This window comes from Alexandromys fortis, unplaced genomic scaffold (genome assembly GCF_014885135.2).
Source record: "Alexandromys fortis isolate MF-2015 unplaced genomic scaffold, M_Fortis_MF-2015_v1.1 scaffold_306, whole genome shotgun sequence".
Taxonomy (NCBI): domain Eukaryota; kingdom Metazoa; phylum Chordata; class Mammalia; order Rodentia; family Cricetidae; genus Alexandromys; species Alexandromys fortis.
In genome coordinates this window covers 52374-79533 of record NW_026068196.1, presented here as the reverse complement: position 1 = coordinate 79533, position 27160 = coordinate 52374, and the positions used below count along the sequence as shown (strand labels likewise).

Below are 27160 nucleotides of genomic sequence, written 5' to 3'. Positions count from 1 at the left end.
ATCCGCAGTACACACATAAAAGCTAGGCGTGCTGGGTGTAGTGGTGCACACCTTTAATCGCAGCACTAAGGAGGCAGAGACAGGTGGATCTCTGTGAGTTTGAAGTCAGCCAGCTCTAACAGCAAGTTCCCAGGCAGCTGGGATACACAGGGAGATCTTTTTCTCAACAAACAAGCGACCAAGTGCCTGTATACAGATTGTATGCAACGCGAAAACTTTTAGTATCTTGAATAAATTGTCTTCCCCATTCTCCTAACAGCCTTGCTTTCTTTTGGTTGCATTTTTCTCTGTCTCCAGTATGTAAAATGCATCTCTGAACCGTGGAAACTAACAGCCCTACTCTCCAGTGACTTCTGGCTGACCCATGGCTTAGTGATTCAGAATCTCTGGGCTTTGAGCATGAAATACCAGGGCTTGTTGTGCACACCTGTAATCACAGCACTCGGGAGGGATGGCAGGAGGATCAAAGTTTGAAAGTTCAAAGTCATCCTCCGACACTCGACACAGAGTTCAAGGTCACGGTGGGTTACGCGAGAACTAGTAACAGCAACAGAAACAACAGCACAACACGCCTCCAGGGCTATCAAGTACTGGCAGACGCCCCGCCCTTCAGCAGCGTCAAGCACCTACTGAGCATGCGCTGCTCGCCTACAGAAGCCGGGAAGGAAGGGGGCGGGCCGTGGCTGGCGGGCGCGGGGAAAATGGCGGCGGCGGCGGCGGCGGCGGCGAACGGGAGCGGAGGCAGCAGCGGCATGGAGGTGGATGCAGCAGGTAACCGGCTGTGCGGAGCGACTTCTGGAGTCGCCTTTGTGGAGTATCTTTAGTACTTCTTAAACCCGGGAGAAGCGACATCTCTCCCGGGATAGCTTGCGGGCAGGGATGGACGGCCCGGCTCTGCCGGTCCCCTACTCCCGTGTCTAGGAGAGAATGTGTGGGCCTGAGCTTTTCACCCGCTATGTTTTCCATTCACCCTTAACAGTCCCCAGCGTGATGGCCTCCGGAGTGACTGGGAGTGTTTCTGTCGCTCTTCATCCCCTCGTCATCCTCAACATCTCAGACCACTGGATCCGCATGCGCTCCCAGGAGGGGCGGCCTGTGCAGGGTGAGTGTTGCGTGTAAGTTTCAAACCCTCCTCTTGGAGACCTCCTCCAGTCACTTTTCCTCTGCCTCGCCTTTCTTCCAAATTAGTTTCCCCAATCATTGAGTCACACTGACCTCAGAGCCTCGGGTAATGAGGAGAGGTTTGGAATGCCTGTCCCTCACCAATTTTCCGTGTGCCTCTCTCCCGCTCAGTGATTGGGGCTTTGATCGGGAAGCAGGAGGGGCGAAATATCGAAGTGATGAACTCCTTTGAGCTGCTGTCCCACACCGTGGAAGAGAAGATTATCATTGACAAGGAATATTATTACACCAAGGAGGAGCAGTGTGAGAGGGGAATAGAAGTGGGTGGGAACGAGAAGTGGGAAGATTTTTTTTTGTTTGTTTGGTTGTTTGGTTGGTTTGGTTGTAAGATAAGAGGGCTGGGGGTGTGGGTCAGTGGGTAGAGTGCTTGCTCTAAACATGCAGGAAGCCCAGAGTTCAGTCCTCAAGCACCATATAAACCAGGAGATGGAGACAGGAGGATCAGAAGTAAAATGTACCCTTCAGTGAGTAAAGGATGAGGGATGGCAGACTAGAAAGGTGTAGTTACTCTAAACTGAGCCAAAAGAAATACATCAGGTCAACCAAACTAAGGAAGAGCGATTTACAGAAATATTGTTTACTCTGGCCCCTTCTCCAGTTAAACAGGTGTTCAGGGAGCTGGAGTTTCTGGGTTGGTATACCACAGGGGGGCCGCCTGACCCCTCCGACATCCACGTCCATAAGCAGGTATGCAGGCTCAAGTGTGTACATGTTGGGGAAGAGGGCAGAAGATGAGGGGAAGAAAGGTGGACTCTTTCTGGGTCTTGTCTTGTCTTCCAGGTATGCGAGATAATTGAGAGCCCCCTGTTTCTGAAGTTGAACCCCATGACCAAGCACACAGACGTGAGTATTGCTGACTCCGAGTCCCCTTGGTCTTGCTCAGCTACCACTGTGCCTGGTTTTTCTCCCCATGCTCTGGTTCACTCTGTGACATCATCTGTGTTAGCGAATGCTTCACTTGCATCTCCCTGCTGCTAGGTACCCATCAGTTGTAGGGCTTAGTCTCCTAAGGGCCACATTCATATGTAATGTGGGTAAAATCGACTCCAGTAGGTTCTGGGGAAATCAGAGGGGAAATGTGAGCCAACCATTGTGACACACTTGTAATCCATCTGACCACTCGGGAGGTTGAGGCCAGCGTGGCACATGTGTAAGTTCAAGTGCATTTGCTCTTAGTAAGAGTTGTTCTGTCTCCATCTGTTTTACAGCTTCCTGTCAGCGTTTTTGAGTCCGTCATTGATATAATCAATGGAGAGGTAATACCCACCCTGTAATGTTCAAATCCTATTTCCTGCATGTCATACACATGTGTGCAGTCACAGGACAACCCTGGATGTCCGTCCCAGCTTTTTGCCTTGTTTGCCAGCCCTGGGAATTCTGTCTCCACTTCCCATCTTGCTGTAGGAGTGCTGGGAGTCCAGACACCTGCTATCACATCTAGCTTAGTGTGGGTTCTGTGGCTCTAAACACACATCTCAATTTGTGCAGCAAGTGCTCTACCCGCTAAGCCATCTGCCCAGTCCCATTTCCCAATTCTCACTCTCCCTATGCGGGAATCCTTTACTCTGCAGGCCACAATGCTGTTTGCCGAGCTCACTTACACGCTGGCCACTGAGGAAGCTGAACGTATCGGTGTAGACCATGTGGCCCGGATGACAGCAACAGGCAGTGGGGAGAACTCCACGGGTAAGGGAGGTGAATTCTTTGGAAGCGTGGGGAGGTTGTGGTCGCATACCTTCTTTCATTTGCCCCATTCCCCTGCAGTGGCCGAACACCTGATAGCTCAGCATAGCGCCATCAAGATGCTGCACAGCCGCGTGAAGCTCATTTTAGAATACGTCAAGGCCTCTGAAGCAGGTAGGACAGGTGCCTCTCTGTCGCTTTTAACCATTTTCCCTCCCTCCTGGAGAAGTGACAGCATCCACATCAGTGCAGCCTCATTGTACCCTTAGGAGAGGTTCCCTTCAACCATGAGATCCTGCGGGAGGCCTATGCCCTATGCCACTGTCTTCCGGTTCTCAGCACAGACAAGTTCAAGACAGACTTTTATGATGTGAGTGTTAATACCTGTGATGGGGTGGTGGGGCTCACAGCATCACTCTTGCAGGCAGGAGGTGAAACTCAGTTGTCCTTGGCCCTAATGTGAGGGATCCCTGGGGAACTGGTTCTTTCTGTTCCCTCCCAGCAATGCAATGACGTGGGGCTCATGGCCTACCTCGGCACCATCACCAAAACGTGCAACACAATGAACCAGTTTGTGAACAAGTTCAACGTCCTCTACGACCGACAAGGCATCGGCAGGCGAATGCGGGGACTGTTTTTCTGATGAAGGTTCTGGAAGGGATGATGTACAGGGCTCAGATAACTGTTCACTGGGACTGGGCACTACATTCCCCTTAGAGAAACTGTCATTAATAAAAGAGCAGCCCCTTAGCACCCCTTCCATGGCTTTGTCCTACCAGTACCACCCTGGTTTTTCAGCTTGGAATTCTCAAGGCAGCCTTGCTCAGAGGCGAAACCCAATCATCTGCACTTACCCACCTTTTAAGGATTTGAGGTAACCCCTTTTCTAGGTAGGCAATGTGGTAGGACTGCCTGTTTCCAGTTCTGTGATATCAACTTAAATAGGCCGACCCACAGAAATGAGAAATGACTGCTTTCTCAGGCTAGAAAGGGGATACCAAACCTGTCTTTGTAATTATGGATAATGCAAATTCTTGGTCCCGTGGACACCGGAAAGTAGCAAGGGGCAATGATTTCTTTGCATCTCTGCTTTAACATTTCAACCCAGCTATGAGATGTCCACTTTAGTCATTTCTTGTGCCAGGTGCTACTTTTTATGTTCTCCTTCACCTGCCATTCCACCACCCTGAGTTAGGCAGGGATTCAAAACATTTCAAGAGGGCAGGAGAAGGCTCAGAGGCTAAAAGTACTAACTGCTCTTCCAGAGGTCCTGAGTTCAATTCCCAGCAACCACATTTCAAGGAGTGGGCAGTGGGCTCCTGGACCTCATCCTGACACAGATTAGGGGAAGAGAGATCCAAGAGCTCCATGGGCTCCACTTAGCCCGAGTTACTGACTGGGCATGTGGCAGGGCAGCATAGAAACTTGCCTTGGTAGAATAGAATATGTTTAGAAGGGTGTTAGCTCTTTCCTTAATCTTAACAAAACAGAGGCCCAAACATGACCAAAACACTTTATTAACAAACACAATTAAAAAGTGCAGCATGGGAAAATGGGATCTTCCCCTCTGGGGCATCAAGCACACACTCTTGGGGTGGTGGGTGGGCAGCAGGGCCTTAAAAGCTGGCCATCGAAGGTGAGCCTCAAAGGTAGCCATCAGACAAAAGTGATCTTTGTCCGAGAAGTATTGACTTGCCAGACGTTTAGCTCCTCATATTCATCCAGAGCTGCCTGGAATTGGGCTGGTGTGAAACCACGTGATATGCAACGCTGCTCAGCCTCAGAAAACCGGACACTTCGTCCCCCTGAGACCAATTCACGGACTGTGGCAAATATCACATCTGCTGGCCTCTGGGTCCTGAAACATGGATGGGGAAAAAAAAATCAGGGTACAGGGCTGAGCAAACAGAATAGCAATTAGCATCAAACTCTGAGGTCAAATTTCTATGCTTATGAGTGCAGAAGCCACAAAACCAGTGACCAGCTCACTATCAATAAAGTCAAGCGGCCCAGTTTCATTCTACATTAAGACACGCACCTAGCTGTTTGTCCCTTTTCACCCAGAAGGGAGTCCTTTGACATCTCCATCAACCTTATGGCTTCATTTACATCTTCCTTTTCCACGATATCTACCATTCGGAGGCGAGCCTAAGGGGGGAAGGCAGGGAAAAGATTGGGATAGGAGGGGAGGAAAGGGAATAAAGTCAAGAATCTTCCTTGCTCCAGCTTCAAGGTTGGGCAAGCCATGTTTTTGCCTACTAAAAACAAAAATGGGGACTCCTCCCTGCCCCCCACATCTGCAGTGTTGGGCCGGCACTGTCAGACCGAGACAAGTGCAATGCCCAGGGCAGCTTCCAGCAATTGCCCAAGTCTCCGCCTCTCAACACTGGCCAGTCCCGGTGGGTGTTCAGCTGTCCTGTGAGGGAGACCAAACCCTTCTGAACTCCACTAGGTTCCCCATCATGACATGGAGCCTGGGGAGCTCAGCTAGGGTCACTGTCAGAGAGGTTGTGTCCTGGGGGCTCGGGAAGTGCTAGCTCAGCAGTAGGTCAGGTAATTACACTACCTGCACGAACAGCACTTTGGAGCCCCCATGACTAAGATCCAAGAGGGACGGACAGAATGGATATTTCTAAGACCGTATCTAGGACATCAGGAATTCAACAAGTCCTTCTGCCCCTCTTGGATTTAAGTAGCAAGCAGCCTTTCCCTCCATGGGTGCTGTATGTGCCCTGCTGGAGCAGCAAGTACCCACAGTGCGGTAGCACAGAGAGGACCACTATCTGCACTGTCAGCACTTTAGCCCCAGCAGGGCTGGTGGGAGGGAGCAGGCAGCCTGAGGGCCATTAAGGTGAGGTGGCAGGCAAGGGTCAGCCTTCCAGATGATAGGGACACTGCACTCACCAGAGCAGTAGAAAGTCGGAGAATGGCCAGCAGGGTCCGGGCAGAAGTATAGGTGGCATCCTTACTGGCCCGGGCCTCTCGCCGCATCTCCACATAAGCTGCTGTGATGTAGTCAGCCAGAGATTCAGGCACCGTGGGCTGCCTCTCGCGGCACATGGCTATGTAGCGTCTGTGGGAAAGCAGAACACAGGCATGCTTTATAGATTCCCTACTTAATATTCTGTGCAGGAAGTGGACAGCTATTTGCTTGGGCATCACTGAGGGACTTCTCCAAACAGGGCTGCAATTGCTTAAGCAACTTCCAGCTTTTCAGGAAAATGACATTTACAAAAGCAATGAAAAACCACCTGTATTGGTTCTGAACTTCACAAAGGAGAAAAACTTCAGAGACCCGGTGGGAAAAAAACCCCCGAAGATCACTGAGATACTCAGGACCTCTGGAAGAGCAGCCAGTAGGCCCTAAGGTCTTTTTTTTTGGGGGGGGGCGCTCCACCCCCAGATTTTCTGAGTATAGCTCTGGCTCTTAAAACTCACTCTGTAGACCAGGGCCTTGAATTCGGAAATTTGCCTGCCTCTCCCTCCCAGGTTCTGGGATTAAGAGCATGCGCCACGACTGCCCAGCAGATAGTTTTTTTTTTTAAATATGTATTTATTATGTATACAATATTCTGTCTGTGTGCATATCTGCAGGCCAGAAGAGGGCACCAGACCTCTTTACAGATGGTTGTGAGCCACCATGTGGTTGCTGGGAATTGAACTCAGGACCTTTGGAAGAGCAGGCAATGCTCTTAACCACTGAGCGATCTCTTCAGCCCCAGATAGTTCTTTTACGTATAGGGAGGGGTAATTTTTGGAGACATTCCTAAAAGATCTCAGAAGATCCTCCTGTCTCCATGGTAGCTAGGATTATAGTCCTGCTGCTCCATCACCCCAAACCAGAAAAAACTTCTGATGATGCTCTGCCTTGTGTGGCTAGGCTACAAAGTGAGACCTGGATTCACTCCCCACCCTACCTCATAACCTTCATGTCCAAAGGCTCAAACTGGGCAGGGGGCTGCCGGCTGTGCTGGTGAACATAGGTGATATGCTGCGCCAACCTGGAGAGAACAGGCAACATTCTTAAAGAGCTACTACACACCCTGAGGTTCCGGCTCAGGATCCCTTCTTAGCCCCGCCTCTTCACCACAACACGGCAGAGATAGGCCTCCCAGGAGACCCTCATCTCAGCCCCAGCCTTCCATCTCCCTAGGAACTGTGACAAGACATAGTGGCTGATGTGTCCATGCAGACAAGTTGAGCAGCTTTGGGGTTTTACCCCCCCCCCAAACCACTAAAATGGACCGTATTTCTATGGGTGTTGTACTTCATTCACCGGAGGTCATTGTCTCGGTCAGGCCGGTCCTGAATCAGCCAGAGAAGGTCGAATCGGGAAAGCAGAGCAGCTGGAAGCTGTATGTTCTGCTCCAAGCTCCGCCGGGGGTTGTATCGTCCATAGGCAGGATTGGCAGCAGCCAGGATAGAGCATCGGGCATTGAGTGTGGTGAGAATCCCTGCCTTGGCAATGGAGATGGTCTGCTGCTCCATGACCTCATGGATGGCTGTGCGGTCAGCTTCGGCCATTTTGTCAAACTCATCAATGCAGCACACACCTTGGTCAGCCAGCACCAGGGCACCACCCTCTAAGGTGAGTTCCCCACTCACAGAGTCTCTCAGCACAGCTGCTGTGAGCCCCACCCCAGAGGAGCCCCGGCCTGTTGTGTACTGACCTGCAAAGAGAAACAGTAGACCATTAAAGGAAGGAACCACTTTCCCAGGCCTTCCAGAGGCCTTAGTGTTTCAAATAAACACTAAGCCCCATTCCTGCCCATACTCACTTCGGGGGGCGAGACGATCAATATAAGATAGGAGCTGAGATTTGGCCACACCAGGATCTCCCATAAGGCAGATGTGGATGTTTCCTGGAAAATGGGAAGGAAGCCTAAGTGACATGCTCAACCCAAGTCATCTATCTACCTGGCTCCCCTCCCAAACTCCATACTCTTTCTTCTAAGACACAGACAACCATGATGAAGCCAAATCATCCATTTCTTTTTTTTTTTTCCCCGAGACAGGGTTTCTCTGTGGCTTTAGAGCCTGTCCTGAAACTAGCTCTGTAGACCAGGCTGGTCTCGAACTCACAGAGATCCGCCTGCCTCTGCCTTCCTAGTGCTGGGATTAAAGGCGTGCGCCACCATCGCCCGGCCCAAATCATCCATTCTTTACAAAAACTTAGTCATGTGATTCTTTTTCACCTCTTTATAGAACACTTGGTCACGTCATCCCCTTTCACACTTCCAAACAGCCCCAAGTCTCTCTCGTCCTTACCTCTGATCTTCATGCCTTGAGGAGACTGGTCTACCCCACCCACTAGGAGCAGCAGCAGCGCTTTCTTCACGTCTTCATGCCCGTAGATCTCCGGAGCAATAGAAGCAGCCAGCTTTTCATAGAAATCCTCCTCTGCAAAGTTAAGGCACAGCATTTACCCCAGGACAAAAGCTCGGTTAAGTCTCAACTCTCACCTTGACCTTGCAGCCTCTCACCTGCAATCTGCTTTAGTTCCTCCCTGCTCAGCTCTCCGGCCCCAGCTGCATCATCCTCACTCTTTGTCATCTTCACAATCCGGTGGGCTTCCAGAAAGGTCTCTGACAGTAAACCCTGGGCAGAAGAATGAATGGCAGCATGGGAAAGGCTTCTCTTTAAACTGTCATCAGCAGAACCCCTAAGAATTTTTTAACAACCACAAGTTCCACCTTACTGGTTTTACTTTTTGAAGGGTATGAAGAGAGTAAGTGGGTGAATGAGGCAAAAAGGGAACAATTTCCTCATTTCAAAGCTCTCACCTGTGCCATCTGTTGGAATCCTGTACGCAAGATTGGCAAGAAGATACCAGTGACACTGACATGGTCCCCAGGCTGGGCAGTCCTTGTGTTTTCTCCTTGTAAAACCACTGTGATGCTCCGAGGTATGTTTCCCACAGGAACTTGATCACTCTAGGAGATCCGGGGACAGAAACATGAGACAAGGAGAAAGAGAGGCAGACAAGGACCATTTTATGGCAAGACTCAGCTAATCCAACCTAGCAGACTTCAGGAGGGAAACTGAGCTTACCCTCCTCCCAGCGCAACCTGAAAATTTCAATCAAATCATTTCTCGACTTCCTGCCTAAAAGCAAGAGTACAAACTTCTAGTTTAACTTTATTCCCACTATAGATGACTTTTCCTCCCCAGCTCTTCACTTATCTTTCTTCCTGCCACTTATATCTGACTGCAGGGTTCACATCTCCCAAACTCACATGTTCTTGAATCTTCATTTCCTGGAATTTAACAAATTTGGAACCACGAGTCTGCAGGTATAGCCGCCCTCCTGAGCGGTTGGTTTGGCACTCCTGGCTGGGACACATGATCAAGGGCATGAAGGTGGGAGATTGGATCTAGATATGAGAAAGGAAATAGGAAACCAAAAACCCCTTACTATCACCATAGGAATCATTTCTGCTCTGTAATAAGACATTCTGAAGGCACAAGAACCCCTTGAAATATTCTGAGACAGTATTTTCCTATTCCCTACTGTATACATACCGGTTGATAAGTCTCTGCCCCACACTGATCACAAGTGTATGTGGCCACCACCATCCGGGGCTTGACTTCAGAGACACGAGTGACGATCCCACGCACAGTTACCAATTTCCCCACAGAATCAGCTCGTACTTCCCGGATCACTCGAGGCTTGCTGCTACTTGGGCCTTGGAAATACAACTCGCTAAGAGAAGGAAACATTTGTCAGCAAGGTCCTGGAGAACAAGTCCCTGGCCTTACCCACAAAGACACTCACAATCTACGCATGAGTTCAGAAGGATATTGGTTTTGAGGGTTCCGGACTGCTCCAGGGTCTCTGCTACGCTGCTCCATCATCAGCCGGTGCTCAATGTACACATCCAGGACATCTTTACTCACCACCTAAAGAAAGGGAACGTGAGAGGCAGGAGAGAAAAAGAAGAGTACAGGGGAAACCAGGCAGGAGAGCTCAGAAGCCAGCAACCCACCTCCTTCTCCTTGTACTCAGGCAGAAGCTCTTGCACAACATCAGCAAACAGCTTTGAGTAGCGCTTGGCATTCTCGCAAATTGAGTCGACCAACTCAGGGTCATCTTCAGCTACGTCATCTAGGTCCACGTATAATGCCACTTGTTCCCGATGAGCCAGATGAACCTGAGGCAAGGAAGAAACAGTAATCTTTAGGGTCAGGTTTTACCTCACCCACAAAAGCTCATCTAAGTCACTGGCCACCCCCCCAGAGAGGAAAGAAACACAGCAGAGATACTTTTCAGCTCTGAAAAGAATTTCCTCACTCCTAAAAACATTTTTGTTTTTATGAACGTGGTGTCATACCCACGTATGAGGCAAGTACTCTGCTAAACTAGCCACTCGGTCTAACATGGTGGTGTGCCTGTAACCCCAGGACTTGGGATGCACAAGACAGGAGGATCAGGAGCTCAAAGCCAGTCCAGGTCACACAAACAGTATCTCTGAAACCCAATAGCTAGGAATGGAAGAGATGGCTCAACAGGTTAGGTACTCGCTAACCAGCCTGAAGAACTGAGTTTGATCCCAGAAACTACATGGTGGGAAAATGGACCTCCACAAATTGTCAATTAAACCTCCACGCTTGCTATGGCATGTCCATTTAATTCCACACACATTCAAATAAATATAACACCCACACCTAAATAGAAGTAAAAATCCTTCTACAAAACAACCAAACTCAAGCCATTCTCCAACAGCCATACTTGCTGTACCATGGTAGGCCGCCCCTGTAAGTTCTCACATTCCACCCCAACTCCCCATAACCAACCCCGGGACTTACCAACTGGGTCCCATACTTGAACTGCTTCTTTCCAAGTTCATCATCATAATAAAACTCTTGCAGGAACTTCTTAACTTTTTCTGTAAACAAACGTTAGAATCAAAAACAAATCTTCGGGGACAGTGAGTTGTAAAGATCACTGCTGCCAAGCCTCATGATCCAGAGTTCAATCCCCGAGGCCCACCCACAGTTAGAAGAGAACAGACTCCCGCTGCTGTCCAACACCCACGTGTAAGCCGTGATATACTCGTGCAGCATACACGCGCGCTCGCACACACAATAATGTACCAACTATTTCAGACACAATCTTTCTTTTGGGTTCTTCACATTTTTAACGCAAAACTAAGAACCCGGTTTCATTTAAGATGGGAGCTGTAAACTCATCAGTTAAATGAACATTCAAAACAAGCCTACCTAGTTCTCCCCCAAGGAGGCAGTACTCCTTTCACAAGTCTGCTTTTTCCTGGGGAAGAAGATAGGTCCCCGGGCAGTTACAAGAGTCTTCCTCCAACCTTCCCCCAAGAGATTTTCGCTCACTGCCTTAGTTAGTAGTCTGTTTCTTTAATTCTCTCAGCTCGCACACAACCGACTCTCAAGACTCGGCTCTCTTCCATCAGGGCAACTCTTTTTCTTCTGCTCCCGCCAGGACGTCCGCCACTAGGCCTCCTCGGCACCCCACACCCCGCTCCCGCCACTGCTTCCGCTCTTAGTAAACAAAGAAGCACATGGGCCCGGATTCCAGCCGCCTCACAGCCCAGGATTCCTCCGCCCGAGGCGGGTGGCCGCACGGCGATTGGCCAGCACGCCAAAGGGCCACTCGGGTCCACTTCACTGCCATCTCTCGCCGCCGGGCGCTCAGCCTCACAACCCCAGGCACACCCCTACCCACGGCAGCTATCGCTGAGGCCACCGCGCGGAAGGACACTGTTTACACACGACACTCCCTCCGACGGAGCAGCGCCACTTCCGCCCGCCTCTACTTCCGCTTGGAGGGCGGCCTGAAACAACCAATCCCGGCGCGTAGCGGCCTGGCAAGCCCCGCCCCCGAACCCCGGCGCGGCTCGAGTGGGCGCGGGAATTCTCTAGCGCCCCAAAGCGCAGAGGCAGGCCCGGTTTCGCGGGGCCTCAGGCCACGTACGGAAGGTTCCACGTCAACCAGTGTCTCTCTGGAGTGCCCCTCCTCTCCGCGGCCTCCGCTGGGTCCTCCCCATCACCACATCACCTTTTCCAAGCAGGATTGCTCCCGTCCTGACGCCCCCTATACTGTCCCAGGCGCGGTCCGCCTGTCCCCAGAGTCACAGACCCCAGCTCCCCCCAACAGGTGCAGGTAGAGAAGTTTCCCTCGAAGAGCGCCGCTCCCCGCCCTAGAGCATATCACCTTTCTCGATCGCGTAGTCCTTAAGCGCCATCGCTGCCGGGGACCGTGCGACAGGAGCGGGCGAGCTGAGAACACTCACTCCTGGGAAGCAGAGACCGAGCGCGCGGCGCGATGTAGCCCGACCAACCGAAATTGGCGCGAAACGTCGTCACTCACGTGACCCATGCCGCTGAATACCGGCCAATCAGAGGGGTGTCCCCCCAACCGCTGCCGGCACCCAGTTTTAACCAATCACTGTCCGAGAATGTGTTGAGTGACAGACGACAAGAGGGCGGGCCGGAGGAAGATTGCCAGGCCCTGGCGGGTTGGGCCCCGGGTTTCCCGCGGTTCAAAATTACTGCTTGCCAGTGTGGGTTGTGGGAGGAGTGTTTCTTAAAGCGCCAGCCTCCGTGCGTCCTTTTGTTCCGCGACTGCAGGGCGGAGTGGCTTCAACTTTCACCGTCTTCTTGTCTGCCCTCCAGAACGGCCATGATTTCCCAGTTCTTCATTCTGTCCTCCAAGGGGGACCCGCTCATCTACAAAGACTGTATCCTTGACCCGCGAGACAGGGAGGAGTAGCTGGTAGAAATCGAACCCAGAGTCATCCTGTGTCGCCTGCTCCTTAACTACCCTCGCAGTTCGCGGGGACAGTGGTGGTCGTGATGTGGCCGAGCTCTTTTACCGGAAGCTGACGGGACTGCCTGGAGGCGAGTCCCCGGTTGTCATGGTAACCACTTCTGGCGGGCGGGCGAGCAGGGGTTTAGGAGTGTGGAGCGTGGTGGGTGCCTCACCTCTCCCCTTCAAGGGCTGCTCGATAGAAAGCTTCCAGGAAAGGGAGGGGAGGGGTGCGTTTCCCCTGGGAAGAAAAATGTATTGAGTGCTAACAAGACCCCAGAAACGGAGCCTTGCTCCCCCATCTCGCGACTGTCAACAACTCTGCGAGGTAGGTTACACGTTAGGAGGCCAGGTCTTTGAGAGGTCTCAGGGATCGCCCAAAATTGCACTGTCTACATCATTAGTAGAGGCCCTAGAGTGCCATCTCGCGGACCACATTACTGCAATTCTGGTCTTTTAATTCTGGTCTCTTCCCAACTCTGCCTCAGTATCATGACGATCGTCATTTCATTCACATAAGACACAGTGGTCTCTATTTGGTGGCCACAACCTCCGAAAACGTCTCTCCTTTCTGTCTCCTGGAGCTGCTTTCCCGGTGAGTACGGCTGGGCCGGACACCGAAGGCGGGCCTGCGAAGTTTATTCGTTCACACGTTTTCACCTGTGTTTCCTTAGGTTAGCCACTCTCTTGGGTGACTACTGTGGCTCACTCAGTGAGGGAACCATCTCTCGGAATGTGGCTCTTGTCTACGAACTCCTGGATGAAGTGCTGGTAAAGCCCAAAGATTGTCCTCTTTTTCAAACTTTATGTATGTATGTGGTTGCACGTGTGTGGAGTTCAGAGGATAACTTGCTGGAGACAGTTTTCTTCTACTCTCTGAGTCCCTGGGATTGAACTCAGGTTGGCTGGCTTAGTAGCAAGCACCTTTATCCAGTTGAGCCATCTTACGGGGCCCCTCTCTTTCTCTCTCTTTTCTGTTGGACAGTTTGGGTATTGGCCCTTACCTTCTACCTGTTCAAGACAAAGTCCTTTGCTAGTCATCGTGTGCATGCCTTTAATATACTGGCACCCAGCCAGGCAGTGGTGGCGCACGCCTTTAATTCCAGCACTCGGGAGGCAGAGGCAGGCGGATCTCTGTGAATTTGAGACCAGCTTAGTCTACAGAGGGAGTTCCAGGACAGGCTCCAAAGCTATAGAAAAATCTTGTCTTGAAAAACATATATAGGCTGGGCGGTGGTGGTGCAAGCCTTTAATCCCAGCACTCGCGAGGCAGAGGCTGGCAGATCTCTGTGAGTTCAGGGCCAGCCTGGACTACAAGAGCTAGTTCCAGGACAGGAACCAAAAGCTAGGAGAAACCCTGTCTCAAAAATAAAATTATATATATATTATACCAGCATCCAGAAGCAGATGGATTTGATTTTGAGGCAAACATCATCTACATAATGAGTTTGAGGCCAGCCAGGGTTACATAGTGAGATCTCATCTCAAAAAATTGGAAAAAGAAGTCAGGTGTGTGCGGTGGTGCACTGGGAGGCAGAGGCAGGTGAATCTCTGAGTTCAAGGCCAGTCCGTTCTACAGAGTGAGTTCCAAGGCAGCCAGGGCTACACAGAGAAATCCTGTCTGGAAAATTGGGGGGAGCTAGGGAGAGAAGAAAGGGAAAGACAAAAGGAAAAAGGCAAGGTCTCCTTGTTCTGCCATGCACACACTAAACTAGCCTGCAAGCTTTCTGGAGTCTCCTGTCTCCATCCTCATCCCTAATGAGAACACTGGGGTTACAGAGGCTCATTATGTCCAGTGTTTTTTAACTTGAGTTTTGGAGATTGAGTTCAGGTCTTTGCACTTGTTCAGCAAGCCCTTTACCCACTGAACCATCTCCCCAGTCCCAAGGTCTTCCCTGTCTTGTTCCCTGCTACCCTGAAGAAATGTCCTCTCTTCTATCCCAGCGTTTTGTGGTTAGGAGGTTAACTTCACTCCATTTCACTCTTTCTGCCCATTAGGATTATGGCTATGTGCAGACTACATCCACGGAAATGCTGAGGAACTTCATCCAAACTGAAGCTGTGGTCAGCAAGCCCTTCAGTCTCTTTGACCTCAGCAGCGTCGGATTGGTCAGTGGCAGGGAACGAGGGGGGCCGGGGGGGTCGGCTATGAGCGTCAAAGCTGAGGGTTGGTTGCCGTGGATGCTTACAGTTTGGGGCAGAGACACAGCAGAACAGAGTGGCCCCCAGCACTGCTGCCAGTCGTCCAGTCCTGTCCAGTCGCTCTGACCAGGTGAGAGACAGATCAGTGGGGCCACACTGATTTTGTTTTTTTGTCCTAACACCTCAGAGTCCAAGAACTTGCTTATCTTTTCATTCCTTTGACGTGGTATTCCTTCCATTATCCCTGGGCTTCTGTTCCAGGACTCTGCTTCAACTACCCTGTCCCTTCTACTGCCTCTTTTATTTTATGCATGTGTGTATATGTGCGGTGCATGCATTTTGTGGAGGCCAAAGGACCAGGCCTTTGATGTCATCCTCAGGAGCGCCATTCGCCTCCTTTGAGGCAGGATTTTCATTAGCTTGGAGCTTGCTGACTAGGCTGGGCTGGCCGGCCTGTCAGTGAGCCTTGGAGACTGTGTATCTTCACCTCCTAGTGTAGCTATTATAGGTGCACAGCCCTACACTTGACTTTCACAGGGATTTGGAGGATCAGACTCACATGGCAAGCGCTTTACTGACCAAGCCATCTCTGTAGTCCCTGTTCTTTTGTTGAGACATCTGGTAAATCAGGCTCTCGCATTGTAACCCAGGCTGTCCTTGAATTCATGGCAGCCCTCCTACTTTGGCTTCCTAAGCACTGGGATTACAGGCATTGCCTATCCATTTTAGGACAGATTTTTCAGTCTCTACTACTTACTCCCTCTCTTTTAGAGCCAGAAGAATGAAGTGTTTTTAGATGTGGTCGAGAGGCTGTCTGTATTGATTGCATCTAATGTAAGTCTGGGTTTCCACCCCTGGAGTTGAAGGGCCATGATGGTACTCGGAGAAGACTTAACTTCCTTCCCACCCCCAGGGTTCATTGTTGAAGGTGGATGTTCAAGGAGAGATACGGCTCAAGAGCTTCCTTCCGAGCGGCTCTGGTGAGGACCCATGGTTAAGTGTGGTACAGGCTTCCTGGTGATGTCTGTAGTGGTATTTGATTCCCTTTTCTCATGTCCTTTCTTCCCAGAGATGTACATTGGCTTGACAGAAGAATTTTGTGTGGGAAAGTCAGAACTGAGAGGTAAAAAGAGCATGAGTTTTTTTCTCTCCAAAAATATGGAAAAACATTGGAAATGTCTCTTCTCTTCTGAACACAGGTCGGGAGAGCTACCTTCTTTTCTTTGCAGGTTATGGGCCAGGAATTCGAGTTGATGAGGTGTCATTCCATAGCTCTGTCAATCTAGATGAGTTTGAGTCTCATCGGATTCTCCGCCTGCAGCCACCTCAGGGCGAGGTCAGGTTCAGGGTGGCCTGGTGTATTCCACTCAGCAGAGGGGAGGGAGGCGGTGCCAGTGCAGGGCCACGCTGACCTCTCCTCTCTGGCCTCAGCTGACTGTGATGAGATACCAGCTCTCTGACGACCTCCCCTCACCACTTCCCTTTCGGCTCTTTCCCTCTGTACAGTGGGACCGGGGCTCAGGCCGGTGAGACTAGTTCCTGTGTTTTCCAACTCCTCTAAGCCAGGGCTTAATCTGGGGGGTGGCAGTAGAGATGATAGGACACAGGTTGGAAAAATTCTTGGCTAGTGTTATTGGGGTGGCTCTCAGCCCTTATTCTTCTTGGGTTACAACTTACACAGCCTCCCATGGAGGCCCTGGATACGCAGTGATGGAATGCCGATAGGGTACAATGTCAGTAATTGTATGCCAACTTTTCCAGGCTCCAGATTTACCTGAAGTTACGCTGTGACCTACCCCCAAAGAGGTAAGAGTTAAATTGGGCATGGGGGCACACACTTATAATCCCAGCCCTTGGGAGATAGAGACAGAAAGATCAGGAGTTTAAGGCCAAATACAAATACATAAGGAGTTTGGGGCCAAGTTGGGCTCCATAAAGCCCTGTCTCAAAAAACAAGATACAAAAGAGTGGTGTTACTCAAGCCCAGTTCAGCTGTATAGGATAGGAAATAGGGCCAAGGCCCAGTCAGATCTTCCTGCAGATGGACCCACTAAGAGTGTGGTGTGTGTCTGTGATCCCATCAGTTGGGAGGCTGAGGTGGGAGAATCACCAATGTGAAGCCAGTCTGGGCTTTACAGTGAGACTCCATCTCAAAACAAACCAGTGTTTGCATCCACCAACTTTAAATTCCTCTTGAGTCCGAGGTTGTGGCATTTGGGAAAGCGTTAGAGAAGGGACTGCATCTGTGCTGAACTCCTGTTGGGACATTAGGAGGAACAGCAGGAGCTAGGGATGGAGATGGAAAGCCCTGGTCCTCGACACTACACTAAGTACACCAAGTGTAGTGGTGCATACCTGCAATCCTCGCACTGGAGGAAAGAGAATCAGATGTGCAAAGCCATCCTCAACTGCATAAGACTGATTCCAGTACAATACAAACAGGGTAAGACACTGCCATCCTGGGGCTGACTCTTTTTTTCCTCTTTGCAGCCAAGCTCTCAACATTCATCTGCACCTTCCCCTGCCTCGGGGGGTAGTCAGGTCAGCATGCTTGCTGGGAAGATTTCCTGGGTGGAGCCTCTGCTCTACCAAGGAAGTAGCCACTTAGTTCAGCATCTTCCCTGTCCACCCTCCACCTCCAGCCTGTCTCAGGAATTGAGCAGCCCAGATCAAAAGGCAGAACTGGGAGAAGGAGCTCTCCACTGGGACCTGCCCCGGGTACAAGGAGGCTCTCAACTCTCAGGCCTGTTCCAGGTATGCATTTTCCATCCTCATGCACCTCTGGCAATAGCCTAGTCCTGGGACCAGGTAGCTATCTAACCTCACATCTTCTGTTTCCTTACAGATGGACGTCCCTGGCTCACAGGGGCCTCCCAGCCATGGGCCTTCTCCCTCGGCAGCCCCCTTGGGGTTGGGTCCTGCCAGCCTCTCCTTTGAACTCCCTCGGCACACATGCTCTGGCCTCCAGGTTCGCTTCCTTAGGCTGTCCTTTAGCACCTGTGGTAGTGCCAACCCTCACAAGTGGGTACGACACCTGAGCCACAGCAATGCCTATGTAATTCGGATTTGAAGCTCCCCAAACAAGGATATGGACAGCAAAGTCAGCAGCGGGCAGCTGAACAGGAAGAGGACATTTGCTTTCTTGTGTCTTTGGATCTGGAGAGAAGAATCCCAAGACCAGGAAGGTTCCACGGGCTCACCCTTTCTGTTGTATGTGACGCACAGAGGCTCACAAACTTACAAATCCAGCTTTTATTCTGAGGAACTTACTGTACAGTATCTAAAAAGAAAGTCACTGGGGGAAACAGCCTACTACTCCCTCCTCCCTCACGCATTCTTTGTGCGTGTAGGACTCCAGAGAAGAGGAGGTCAGCAGATATGACGTTATCGTTATCACAGAGCAGGTTGAGGGGAGCCAGGTCCAGTAGGCTGGGAGCCATTAGCCTTTGGAGTCCCTGGAGCTGGAGGAGGGCTGTCTCCAGCGTCCTGCTTCCCCCCACAGAGGGCACTGCCCCCAAGTGGGGATGGTGAGGAAGATGGAGGAGGGACTGGAGAAGGGTGCGAAGGGGGGCCTCCTTTGCCTTCCCCTGTCGGGGGAAGGGAGACCACGATGTATTTCTGAACACTGCCAGGACCAGCAGGGGCTGTGCTTGGGGGTGCAGTGGTGGCAGTGGAGACCAGCTTGACGATGGGCTGCACGCTGGGGACTGTGGTGGTGACAGGAGAGGTAGTGGTAGAGCCTGAGCCAGGAGCTGAGGTGCTGAGGGACAGGACCTGGGGTAGAAAGGAAGGCAAGGTGATTGTAGCGATTGTGTGCTGTCTACCTCACACCTGGAAGGCCTTGGTCATGCTGTTCTTGCTTCCCTCTGCTCCCAATGAAGGATCAAGATCCAGGAGAGTGCTGCTAGCTTGAACCCTCTAAGATCCTGACCAGACTCCCTCCTACCTTCTGAGTTTGGGCCTGGAAGGATTAGGCCTCCACTTGGGAGGCTTCCCCAGGTGCCCCTCACATCCTTCACCCGGCCCCACATACCTGCTGGGTCGATGAGGCACTGGAAGATGAGGACATGACAATAAACTTGGTTGGAGGAGGAGAAGGCTGAGGAGGGGCAGCAGCTCTGGCAGACACCAGTGTCTGGACAGGCAAGGCAATGGAGCCAGGGACCTTCAATAAGCCAGGGGTACGAGGGCCTGGCTGAGGGGCCTGTGAGAGGGTCAGCGTGGGCCGAGGCTATGAAGAGAAACAGGAAGAAAACGTCAACATTGAAGGCAGACCTGGGTTGTGCTTGCTCTCAGTTCTTCACTGGGGGTGGGAGTAGGGTCAAGCTCTCTGGACTTGGCTGTGGCAAGTCCTGTCCCAAACCTGCACAATCCTGTGCAGCCTCCTCCCTCAGCAGCTGACCTGGGTGATGGTGAGTGTGGTCCTGTTGACTTGCTGGGCTTGTAGAGCAGCCTGGGCCCTGGCCTTCACCACATGGGAGCAGAGAAGGGGCCCAAGGGACCCGAATTCTCCCCGGTAGGCATCCTGATTGTCAGGTGGAGGGCGCAGCTTCGCCAGTACTGGGGCACAGTGTTTCTGCAGAGACGGCAAAGTGAGGCTGGTACTCTGAAGCAAATGTACTCACCCACCGCTACAGTTAGAGGCCACAGTGAACTGAGCTGGGTGTGGTGGTTCCTGCCTGTAGGCCCAGCATTCATGCTGAAGCAGGAGGATCACTGAGTTTTAGGCTAGCCAGAGCTACAAAGAGAATTTCAGGCTAACCTGGGCAGATGGAATGTCTCAAAGTTGTGTGTTGGGGGAGGGGGGCAAGGAGACTATAGCTCAGTGGTAGAGCATTGTGAAAAGAGGCATGTGACCCTAGGTACAATTCTCAGCAGCACACACAACACACAAAGAAAATGGGGGACTGGAGGTGGGGTTCAGAGGTTTAGAACACTTGCTCTCTTCCAGAGGTTGGTTGCTCACAACCACCTGGAACTCAAGGCATTTTGTTGCCCTCCTTTGGCTTTTGTGGGTACCTGTACACATGGTGTACATTCATAAAATAAAAAGGAGTGATTTCAGTGGGTGTGGTGGTGCACTCCAGTAATCTCAGCAATCAAGAAAGCAGAGGCAACAGGATTGTCACAGGGCCAGCATAGTCTACCTCATAAGTTCCAGGCTAGCCAACACAAGAAAGACTCCATCTATTGGCATCAACAAAAAACTAAAGACTCTCCTGCATAGGGATCAGCTGGTAGGAAGAGGATTTGCTGTATCTAGTGATGACCTACATGGGGTGCTCATGAGCCTTTTGTAGGGCGAGACAGCAGGATGAGGACAGTGTGGTCCAGAAGTTAGGAACTTCTTAAGGCCTCTGTTTCTATTTGTGTCTAGCTTTTCATGTGCACCACGCCTCTGAAGAGTAAAAGAGTTAAGATGTGCCTCGTGCTTGCTAAACACTGTAGCTGTGTTTGTGGGAGCTGGGAGTGGGACTGCTGGGAAAGGGGAGGGCATGGCGGGGGTTCGTCACCAGGAGAAGGCTCTGCACATGGTCTGCTCCAATACGGTCAATGTTGCTCAGCACAGGCCCATCCAGGACACTGCGGATCCGTTCCCCTTCCTGTTGCAGCCTTGGCAGAATCAGTGTCTTAATCACCTTGTGGGAAGGAAGGGGAGAAGCCAGACTAGAAGGTCACCAGGGGGCTCTCCCACTCCATGTAACCGCCCCTCTCCTAGCTCTTCGCCCTGGGTACTAACATCATGCCCCAGCTCTGCCAGGCCTGCAATGGAGCCATATCGAGTTGTCCACGGGGTCTTCTCATCTACCCAGCTCTGTAGAGAAAGAAGAAAACTCCAGATGAGAAGATTTAAGAAGACTGCTAAACCAGGCCTGGTGGTACATGCCTGAATCCTGGCAATAGGAGGTACAGACAGGAAGATGGGAAGTTCAAAGCTGCCAGGCAGTGGTGGCACACACCTTTAATCCCAGCACTTGGGAGGCAGAGGCAGAGGCAGGCGGATCTCTGAGTTGGATTACAGAGGAACCCAATTTCAAACAACAAAATTCGAAGCCATCCTCAGTTATACAGAGTTTAAGGCATGCCTGGGATACATGACAACCCGTTTCAAAAAAGAAAAGGCTAATTGCTAAGGACTAACATCACCTATCAGCACTTATAAAGCAGTAAGACATAGATAGAGGCTCAAGTCCCTTGGGCCCAATCGCCCTGGCTTCAGTTTCTGCCCCATGTTCTGGGTATCTTTCCACTGCCAGATACTTGAAGTTCTTTCTTTCCTGGGGATAATCTGCATTATCTGAGCATCTGATAGATTTTTGGCACTCACCTTGGTAAAGGTCTTGGTGATCCGAGACTGGATGTTGTTGGTGGTTGTGCTGAAATGCTTACAGATTTGGGCCACTAGACGGGCAGCAAAATCCCGGAGTGCCCAGTGATTGTCCACATCCGGTCGCAGGCACAGCTGTCTACTCACAATGCAGGTCATTACTGCTGGAATCAGCTCATGCACCTGATTGAGACCAGGCAACGTCAGCCAGTTTTGATACCTGACCTCCTGTGGAGCAGTCCGCAGAAGGGGCCTCTGGCCTTGGAAAAGACAGGAGGTAGGCAAGACCACTCACATATTTCTCTAGATACAGCGTGGGGTTGTCCATCAGGGCCTTCACCATGCGCATCAGGTAGATGAGCAAGGCCAGGTTATTCTGAACCACATTCACACGGACCTAGTAGAGGCAAAAGTGGTGGTGGCGGGGGCACAGAGAGACCACTTAGACAGACTCCCCCTGCCACCCCCTTTCTGGCCTTTTCCATTTCTCTCACCCCCTCAGAGATGAAAGTACTGAACCGTGGTAGCATCTGATAGAGCCCTGGATCCGTGGCAATGCTCTGCAGAGCTTCCTGTTGGAGGGGCAATGAGTCAGGCGAGACGGTTTACTGTAGGAAAACTACGAGTACTCCAGGATTCTCCCTCTGTGAAGGCAGGCCAGAGGGCAGGCTTACCGCTCTCTTGGCCTCACAGGATCCCACACAGGCTTCAGTGATTTCCTTGTAATACAGTTGCTGTTCCACAGACAGCTCATGGATGCTGCGGGGTTTCAGGCGGAAAGGGGCTCCCTCCAGCAAGGGAGGTGCTTTCTTCTCTTTTCCTGTGTGAATTGGGGAGACAGGCTTAAAAAAAGAAAGCTCAGGCTGGAGAGTTAGCTCAGTCAGTAAAGTGCTTGCCTTATAAGCACAAGAACCTGAGTTCGATGCCCAGAACCCATTAAAAAAAAAATAAAAAAGGCTGGCCATGGTAGTGTATGCTTGTAATCCCAGCCCTAGGGAGGTGGAGACAGGAGGATCCCTGGGACTTGCTGGCTAGTCAGCCTAGCATAACTAAAGACTTCCAGGACACTGAGACCCAGTCTCAAAAACAAACAAACAAAAAACCCAAGGTAGGCAGCACATGAGGACTGACAGCTAAGATGGTCCCCTGGTTGGTAACACACATACCTAATGCCTGACACAGGAACACACACACATACACATGTATACACACATGTACCAAAAAAGTAAGCTCCAGAAGAGGCTTCTGTACAGGACAAACCCTCACTGTAACATGTAGCCCTTCTCTAGGTTTCTAGGCCTTTCTGGGATTCATTCATCCGTGACCTCACCCCCTTCACTAAGGACCATCTGGTTCTGGGGTATAGAAAGAGGCCTGGCCTGAATCCTGACCTTTGCCATCAGCTGCAGCTGCCCCTTGACCTTTGCCTTTCAGGGGTCCATCTTCTTCTTGGCCTGGCTTTGCTGACTTCAAGGGTTCTGTGGCCTCAGCCTTCTGCTGTTCTTTGGGTGCTGGTGGGAAGGTGGTCACAGGAGTGATGAAAAGGTAGGAGGAGCCCCCATAGGACCAAGGATGAGGGAGGAGAGTAAGAAGGCTTGGTGCTGGGCACGGAAAATGTTACCTGGGGGTGGATTCTCTGGTATAGCTGGCTGGCAGCCTTCAATGCTCAGCCAGTGGGCTGTAAGGAAGATGTGGAGCTGAGTTACAGGGCACGGACACTGGGAAGTCACCCCATACGACGGAAGGTGTGTGTTCCCTCCTGGTCCCCTTCTTGCCATTCACCAGGATCTCACACTGGATGTTTGTTCCTCCCAGTCACATGCTTCCTTCCCTCCTCCCTGCGCACCCAGCTCTACCCTCCCTCCACCTTTGAGGCAGACATCCAGAGGCACCCGAGGCAGAGGGGTGTTGATGATATCGCTCAGGTCGACTTCCTTCTCCTCATAGAAGTAGAGCTCCCGGCCCCCACCAGAGGCAAAACGGAAAGGGATGAATTCCTGAGCATGGAAGCCATACAGTGGCTATATTGGAGAGACAGAGAAGGACATGAGAAATAGCCAAGGGAGGCATGGCTACATGTGCATTGTCTCCCCACTCTGAAGCCTCCTGTCCCCTGTGAGTCCCTCCAAATCACCTCCACATTCTTTAACTTCAATGCATAGTCAATGTCACTGGTAGTGAGCTTCTGTCGCTTCCCCATGTGCATGAACTTCAAAGCATCCTAGGGGTTGGGAAGAGAAGAGATGTTAATCTAAGACTCTCGGGAATATAGCTCAGTGAGTAAAACACAGGGACCTGAGTTCAATGCCCAGCATCACATAAACGACATGGTGGCACAGCCTGCAATCCCAGCAGTGGGAGGAAGAGGCAGGAGGATCAGAACTTCAAGGTTAGCCTCAGTAACTAGTAAGCTGAATCTTTAACACAGAGCAAGGCTGGGCAGAAGGATTACCTGAGCAATCTCCTTGATGCGGTAGCTGACTTCATCCGTCAGCAGTTGGCAAGTCTCTTCCTGAATCTGGGCAATGCCCATGGATTCTGCCACCACCTTCATCGACTCAGAGGGCAACACAGTATTGCTGAGTTTCAGCTTCTTCTCTTCGGCCATGCTGGAATTCCAACTCCTGTCCCTGGAAGGATGCCACCCCAGGGTGGAGAGGTGGAGCCACTGGTAATGGGATGGGGCAAGATAAAAAGAAAAACAATTTAAAACCTAAACCTTCCTACTTGCTTCAACTTCAGCTCATCTTCAAAACATTGCTATCACCTAACAACTTGGCTTGTCCTTTTATTATTAATCATTTATTTGGCCACAAGGGCTATGTAGCCCAGACACTTCCAATTCTAGCTTTGTGCTTCTGCCTTTCTTTTCTCTTTCTTCTCTCTCTCTCTTCGAGACAGGGCTTCTCTATTTAACAGTCCTGGAACTTGCTTTGTAGACCAGGCTGGCTTTGAACTCAAGGGATCGACCTGCCTCTGCCTCCTGAGTGCTGGGATTAAAAGTGTGTGCTACATCCAGCTTCCACTTCTGCTTTTCAAGCACTACTATGACTAGTGACAATTTGGTTTGTTTTGTCTTACTTTTAGGGATAGAATTTCTGTATCTTAGCCTAATCTCAATCTCTGCAACAAAAGATAGACTTGAGCCTGGATTCTTCCACCTTTACCCTCCTAATGCTGGGGCTATAGACATGCACCTTTATACCCCGTTTGTGTGGTGCTGGGGATGGGACCCAGGGCTTTGTGTCTGCTAGGCAAATACTCTCAGCAACTGAGCTACATCTCCACACTAGTATTTTCTTTTCTTTCTCTGAGGCAGGGTTTCTCTGTGTAGCCCTAGCTGACCTGAAACTTGCTCTGTGCCTCCTGGGTGCTGGGATTAAAGATATGGGCCATCACTACCTGGCTTTTTTTTTTTTTTCTTTTAAGTAGGGCCTCTTGTAGCCCAGGATGGCTTCCTACTCCAAGGCTGAAATTGAACTCGATAGGCTATCTACACCTTCCAAGTGCAGGGACTATAGGCATGTGTTATACACCCAGCACACCTCATTCTCATCTGGACCCTTGAATCCAATCCACCAGGTCAGGGCTGGAGGATGTGGCTCAGTGGTAGAGTACTTGGCATGCACAAGGACCTGGGTTTGATTCCCAGCACTGTTTCAAAATGAACCAGGCAGCCCAGCCAAACCCTTTTTGGCCCAGGTGACCATCACCTATCACCTGCTGAACTCTAAAAGTCCCTAGACAAGGTGTTCCTGTTTCTATCTGAGCCTCCCTGCATTTACTCCTTAAAACCAAAGTGCTGCTGTCGAAATATAGTCTAGTTTACCATTTCTTTGCTGTAATTGTTGCCTCTTTGCCATAAAACCCTCCACAAACCCTCCCTTCAAAATGTCTTCTGTCGCTGGGTGGTGTGGTGGCGCACGCCTTTTAATCCTGGCACTCGGGAGGCAGAAGCAGGCGGATCTCTGTGAGTTCGAGCAAGCCTGGTCTACAAGAACTAGTTCTAGGACAGGCTCCAAAGCTACAGAGAAACCAAAACAAAACAAAAACCAAAAACACCATCTTTTAATTTATACTATGATAGAAAAAAGGAAAACCAGCCGGGCGGTGGTGGTGCATGCCTTTAATCCCAGTACTCATGAGGCAGAGGCAGGTAGATCTCTGTGAGTTCAAACCAGCTTGGCCTACAAGAGCTAGTTCCAGGACAGGTTCCAAAGGTACAAAGAAACCCTGTCTCAAAAAAAAAAAAAAAAAAAAAAAAAAACCCAACAAAAAAAAAAAAAAACCAAAATGTGTTCTGGCCAGGTGTTGGACTGCCCTGAGTATCATACCAGGATATGCTTCAGAGTGAGACCCTACATAGTGTACACTTGTAATCCCAGCATTCTGAAGGGAGACAGGAAGTTTGAGGCTAGCCTGGGCCATGCAGTAAATTCCTGTCTAAAGTGTTTTTTTTTTTTCTTTTCAATTTTCTTCCTCTCATCATATCTCTGATTATCTATCCTTCCTTCTTCCACTGATTCTGTCATACCATTCTCCTTGCTGTGCTTTACATCTGACAGACATGCACTTGGTTTTATAGCTTTTGCTGATGTCTTTACAAATGAGTTTGGCTACATGACCCCACCCCTTTAGGGACAGGGTCTCATGTAGCCCCGATTGGCCTACAAATTCACTACGGAGACAACACTGATCTTAACTCTCCCTATCTATCTATCTATCTATCTATCTATCTATCTATCTATCTATCTATCTCTATATATAAAATCTAGGCCCTTCTACATGTTAAACAACCCCTCTAAATTGGGTCTCAGTAAGTTACTGAGGCTTGTCTGGAACTCTCTCTGTAGTCTTGAAATTGAGATTCTTCTGCCTTTTACAGCTGTGCAGCATCACGCCCAGCTATTATTTCTTCTAGTTTATCATCCTGACCTCACCAGTGGACAGGAATGTCTGTTATGTTTACTGACCTATTTGGTACCTGGAACATGGTTAAAATAAATAGATTTTAAGTCTTAAAGGTGTAAGTGTTCTCTAAATACTTGGTATAACAATTTCCAAAATGAAAAAGACACAGACTCAAGCTTAGAGTTTACTCTGTGGCCAAAGGAAAGGCGCTTGCCTGACACTGGACATGAGGGAGAGCAACCTCAGGAGTGTTCAGAACTGAGCGCTAGGAGACGGGGGAAAAGAGGCCAAAGGGCACTGGTTCTTTTCAAGCCATCCCATGTCTTCTCAGACTTTTGTTAACTCTTGTCTACAGGGAATACAATTACTCAGCACATACTCTGTACCTGGTGTCTGTATACAAGAAGTAGTCGTGTCCCAGTCCCCTGCGGTACCCTCTGCCACTAGGGTTCATAAAACACTCTAACAGCCTCAGGAGCGTCTCAGATCAGTGGAAGCGACAGGAAGACTTCTCAGAGGGCGGATAATTTGAGCTAGATCTGTGCACCATTTTCCTCAGAAGAGAACTGATTCGAAGACTTCCCCCCGGCAGCGCTACAGGAGGTTCACAATCCACTACATCTCCCCAACATCCTTCCAGTGCAAACACGCACAGAGTCCCCACGAGCACGGACACACAACCAACCGGCCTCTTCCCAGTTCTCACATGGGCCCTTTCAAAGGGTCTCCTCACGGATACACCTCAGACCTTCCCCCGCCAGCCAAGCACTGGGAGCAGTAAAAGCCTCTCACCGCTGCCAAAGCGCCGCTCACCCGGCGCTCGGCGCCATCTTGGCCCCGCCCCCTGGCAGGAGTAGGTCCTGGCAGAAGCCAAGAGTTTATCGCTGCACTTCCGTACGTCAAAAATAGATCATGTCGTCTCACAGTCTTAAATTATAAAAAATTTACATTCTACGTAGATGTGTAAAGATGATATTATTATAGTCTAATTACTTAAATCTGTGTCTTCAATACACAGCTGCCAGGACCTGCAGGAGGCGCCACAAAATTGAGGCGGGGAAGTCCTGAGCCCTGACGCTCCACCCACTTTCGGGCTAGCTCTGAGCATGCGCTGACCGTTCCACGGTGGATTTTTT

At 50.6% G+C, this 27160-nt stretch overlaps 4 protein-coding genes across 9 annotated transcripts; 2 read left to right on the top strand and 2 right to left on the bottom strand.

Moving 5' to 3' along the window:
* The first annotated feature begins 615 nt into the window (after positions 1 to 615).
* Cops6 (COP9 signalosome subunit 6) lies at positions 616 to 3623 on the top strand. 2 transcript variants are annotated; one of them, XM_050129707.1, is made up of 10 exons: positions 616 to 771; positions 980 to 1102; positions 1294 to 1425; positions 1781 to 1869; positions 1963 to 2025; positions 2391 to 2438; positions 2754 to 2868; positions 2947 to 3039; positions 3135 to 3235; positions 3368 to 3623. In XM_050129707.1, exons 1-10 carry the CDS (start codon positions 636 to 638, stop codon positions 3506 to 3508), a joined length of 1041 nt encoding a protein of 346 aa, XP_049985664.1. In that variant the 5' UTR covers positions 616 to 635; the 3' UTR covers positions 3509 to 3623. The 2 variants fall into 2 exon arrangements, with proteins under 2 accessions (XP_049985664.1, XP_049985665.1); XM_050129708.1 differs by lacking the exon at positions 1294 to 1425.
* A 741-nt stretch (positions 3624 to 4364) lies between these two features.
* Mcm7 (minichromosome maintenance complex component 7) lies at positions 4365 to 12213 on the bottom strand. Of its 3 annotated transcripts, none has more exons than XM_050129700.1 (15): positions 12050 to 12213; positions 10672 to 10751; positions 9852 to 10016; positions 9641 to 9765; positions 9388 to 9568; positions 9102 to 9239; positions 8649 to 8798; positions 8349 to 8463; positions 8134 to 8265; positions 7644 to 7727; positions 7142 to 7535; positions 6783 to 6866; positions 5770 to 5938; positions 4904 to 5013; positions 4365 to 4723 (listed from the first exon to the last, which is right to left on the bottom strand). In XM_050129700.1, exons 1-15 carry the CDS (start codon positions 12078 to 12080, stop codon positions 4522 to 4524), a joined length of 2160 nt encoding a protein of 719 aa, XP_049985657.1. In that variant the 5' UTR covers positions 12081 to 12213; the 3' UTR covers positions 4365 to 4521. The 3 variants fall into 3 exon arrangements, with proteins under 3 accessions (XP_049985657.1, XP_049985658.1, XP_049985659.1); XM_050129701.1 differs by lacking the exon at positions 12050 to 12213 and adding an exon at positions 11086 to 11615; XM_050129702.1 differs by lacking the exon at positions 12050 to 12213 and adding an exon at positions 11209 to 11615.
* A 158-nt stretch (positions 12214 to 12371) lies between these two features.
* Positions 12372 to 17874, top strand: Ap4m1 (adaptor related protein complex 4 subunit mu 1). Its single transcript, XM_050129706.1, has 15 exons — positions 12372 to 12575; positions 12667 to 12755; positions 13132 to 13238; positions 13318 to 13414; positions 14642 to 14752; positions 14835 to 14915; positions 15557 to 15619; positions 15699 to 15765; positions 15855 to 15908; positions 16015 to 16121; positions 16217 to 16311; positions 16547 to 16591; positions 17276 to 17326; positions 17428 to 17539; positions 17631 to 17874. The coding sequence occupies exons 1-15, from the start codon at positions 12518 to 12520 to the stop codon at positions 17853 to 17855; spliced, it is 1362 nt and encodes a 453-aa protein (XP_049985663.1). The 5' UTR covers positions 12372 to 12517; the 3' UTR covers positions 17856 to 17874.
* A 148-nt stretch (positions 17875 to 18022) lies between these two features.
* Taf6 (TATA-box binding protein associated factor 6) lies at positions 18023 to 26893 on the bottom strand. Of its 3 annotated transcripts, none has more exons than XM_050129704.1 (15): positions 26817 to 26893; positions 23566 to 23781; positions 23248 to 23334; positions 22981 to 23134; positions 22735 to 22791; positions 22505 to 22624; positions 21788 to 21933; positions 21608 to 21685; positions 21409 to 21510; positions 21114 to 21296; positions 20526 to 20600; positions 20299 to 20424; positions 19188 to 19361; positions 18819 to 19016; positions 18023 to 18559 (listed from the first exon to the last, which is right to left on the bottom strand). In XM_050129704.1, exons 2-15 carry the CDS (start codon positions 23719 to 23721, stop codon positions 18179 to 18181), a joined length of 2037 nt encoding a protein of 678 aa, XP_049985661.1. In that variant the 5' UTR covers positions 23722 to 23781; positions 26817 to 26893; the 3' UTR covers positions 18023 to 18178. The 3 variants fall into 3 exon arrangements, with proteins under 3 accessions (XP_049985661.1, XP_049985662.1, XP_049985660.1); XM_050129705.1 differs by having other exon boundaries at positions 26731 to 26859; XM_050129703.1 differs by lacking the exon at positions 26817 to 26893 and adding an exon at positions 26411 to 26712.
* Between the last annotated feature and the right edge of the window lie 267 nt (positions 26894 to 27160).

Coding starts and splice junctions, on each gene's coding strand:
- Cops6 (XM_050129707.1), top strand. CDS start 636: ATGCGCTGCTCGCCTACAGAAGCCGGGAAGGAAGGGGGCGGGCCGTGG. Junction 772..979: donor CATGGAGGTGGATGCAGCAG/GTAACCGGCTGT, acceptor CACCCTTAACAG/TCCCCAGCGTGATGGCCTCC. Junction 1,103..1,293: donor GGAGGGGCGGCCTGTGCAGG/GTGAGTGTTGCG, acceptor TCTCCCGCTCAG/TGATTGGGGCTTTGATCGGG.
- Taf6 (XM_050129704.1), bottom strand. CDS start 23,721: ATGGCCGAAGAGAAGAAGCTGAAACTCAGCAATACTGTGTTGCCCTCT. Junction 20,601..21,113: donor TCACCAAGACCTTTACCAAG/GTGAGTGCCAAA, acceptor CTTTCTCTACAG/AGCTGGGTAGATGAGAAGAC. Junction 18,560..18,818: donor GTGCCTCATCGACCCAGCAG/GTATGTGGGGCC, acceptor TTTCTACCCCAG/GTCCTGTCCCTCAGCACCTC.
- Ap4m1 (XM_050129706.1), top strand. CDS start 12,518: ATGATTTCCCAGTTCTTCATTCTGTCCTCCAAGGGGGACCCGCTCATC. Junction 16,312..16,546: donor TGGGACCGGGGCTCAGGCCG/GTGAGACTAGTT, acceptor CAACTTTTCCAG/GCTCCAGATTTACCTGAAGT. Junction 17,540..17,630: donor AACTCTCAGGCCTGTTCCAG/GTATGCATTTTC, acceptor GTTTCCTTACAG/ATGGACGTCCCTGGCTCACA.
- Mcm7 (XM_050129700.1), bottom strand. CDS start 12,080: ATGGCGCTTAAGGACTACGCGATCGAGAAAG. Junction 9,766..9,851: donor CTGAGTACAAGGAGAAGGAG/GTGGGTTGCTGG, acceptor CCCTTTCTTTAG/GTGGTGAGTAAAGATGTCCT. Junction 9,569..9,640: donor TCTGAACTCATGCGTAGATT/GTGAGTGTCTTT, acceptor TCCTTCTCTTAG/CGAGTTGTATTTCCAAGGCC.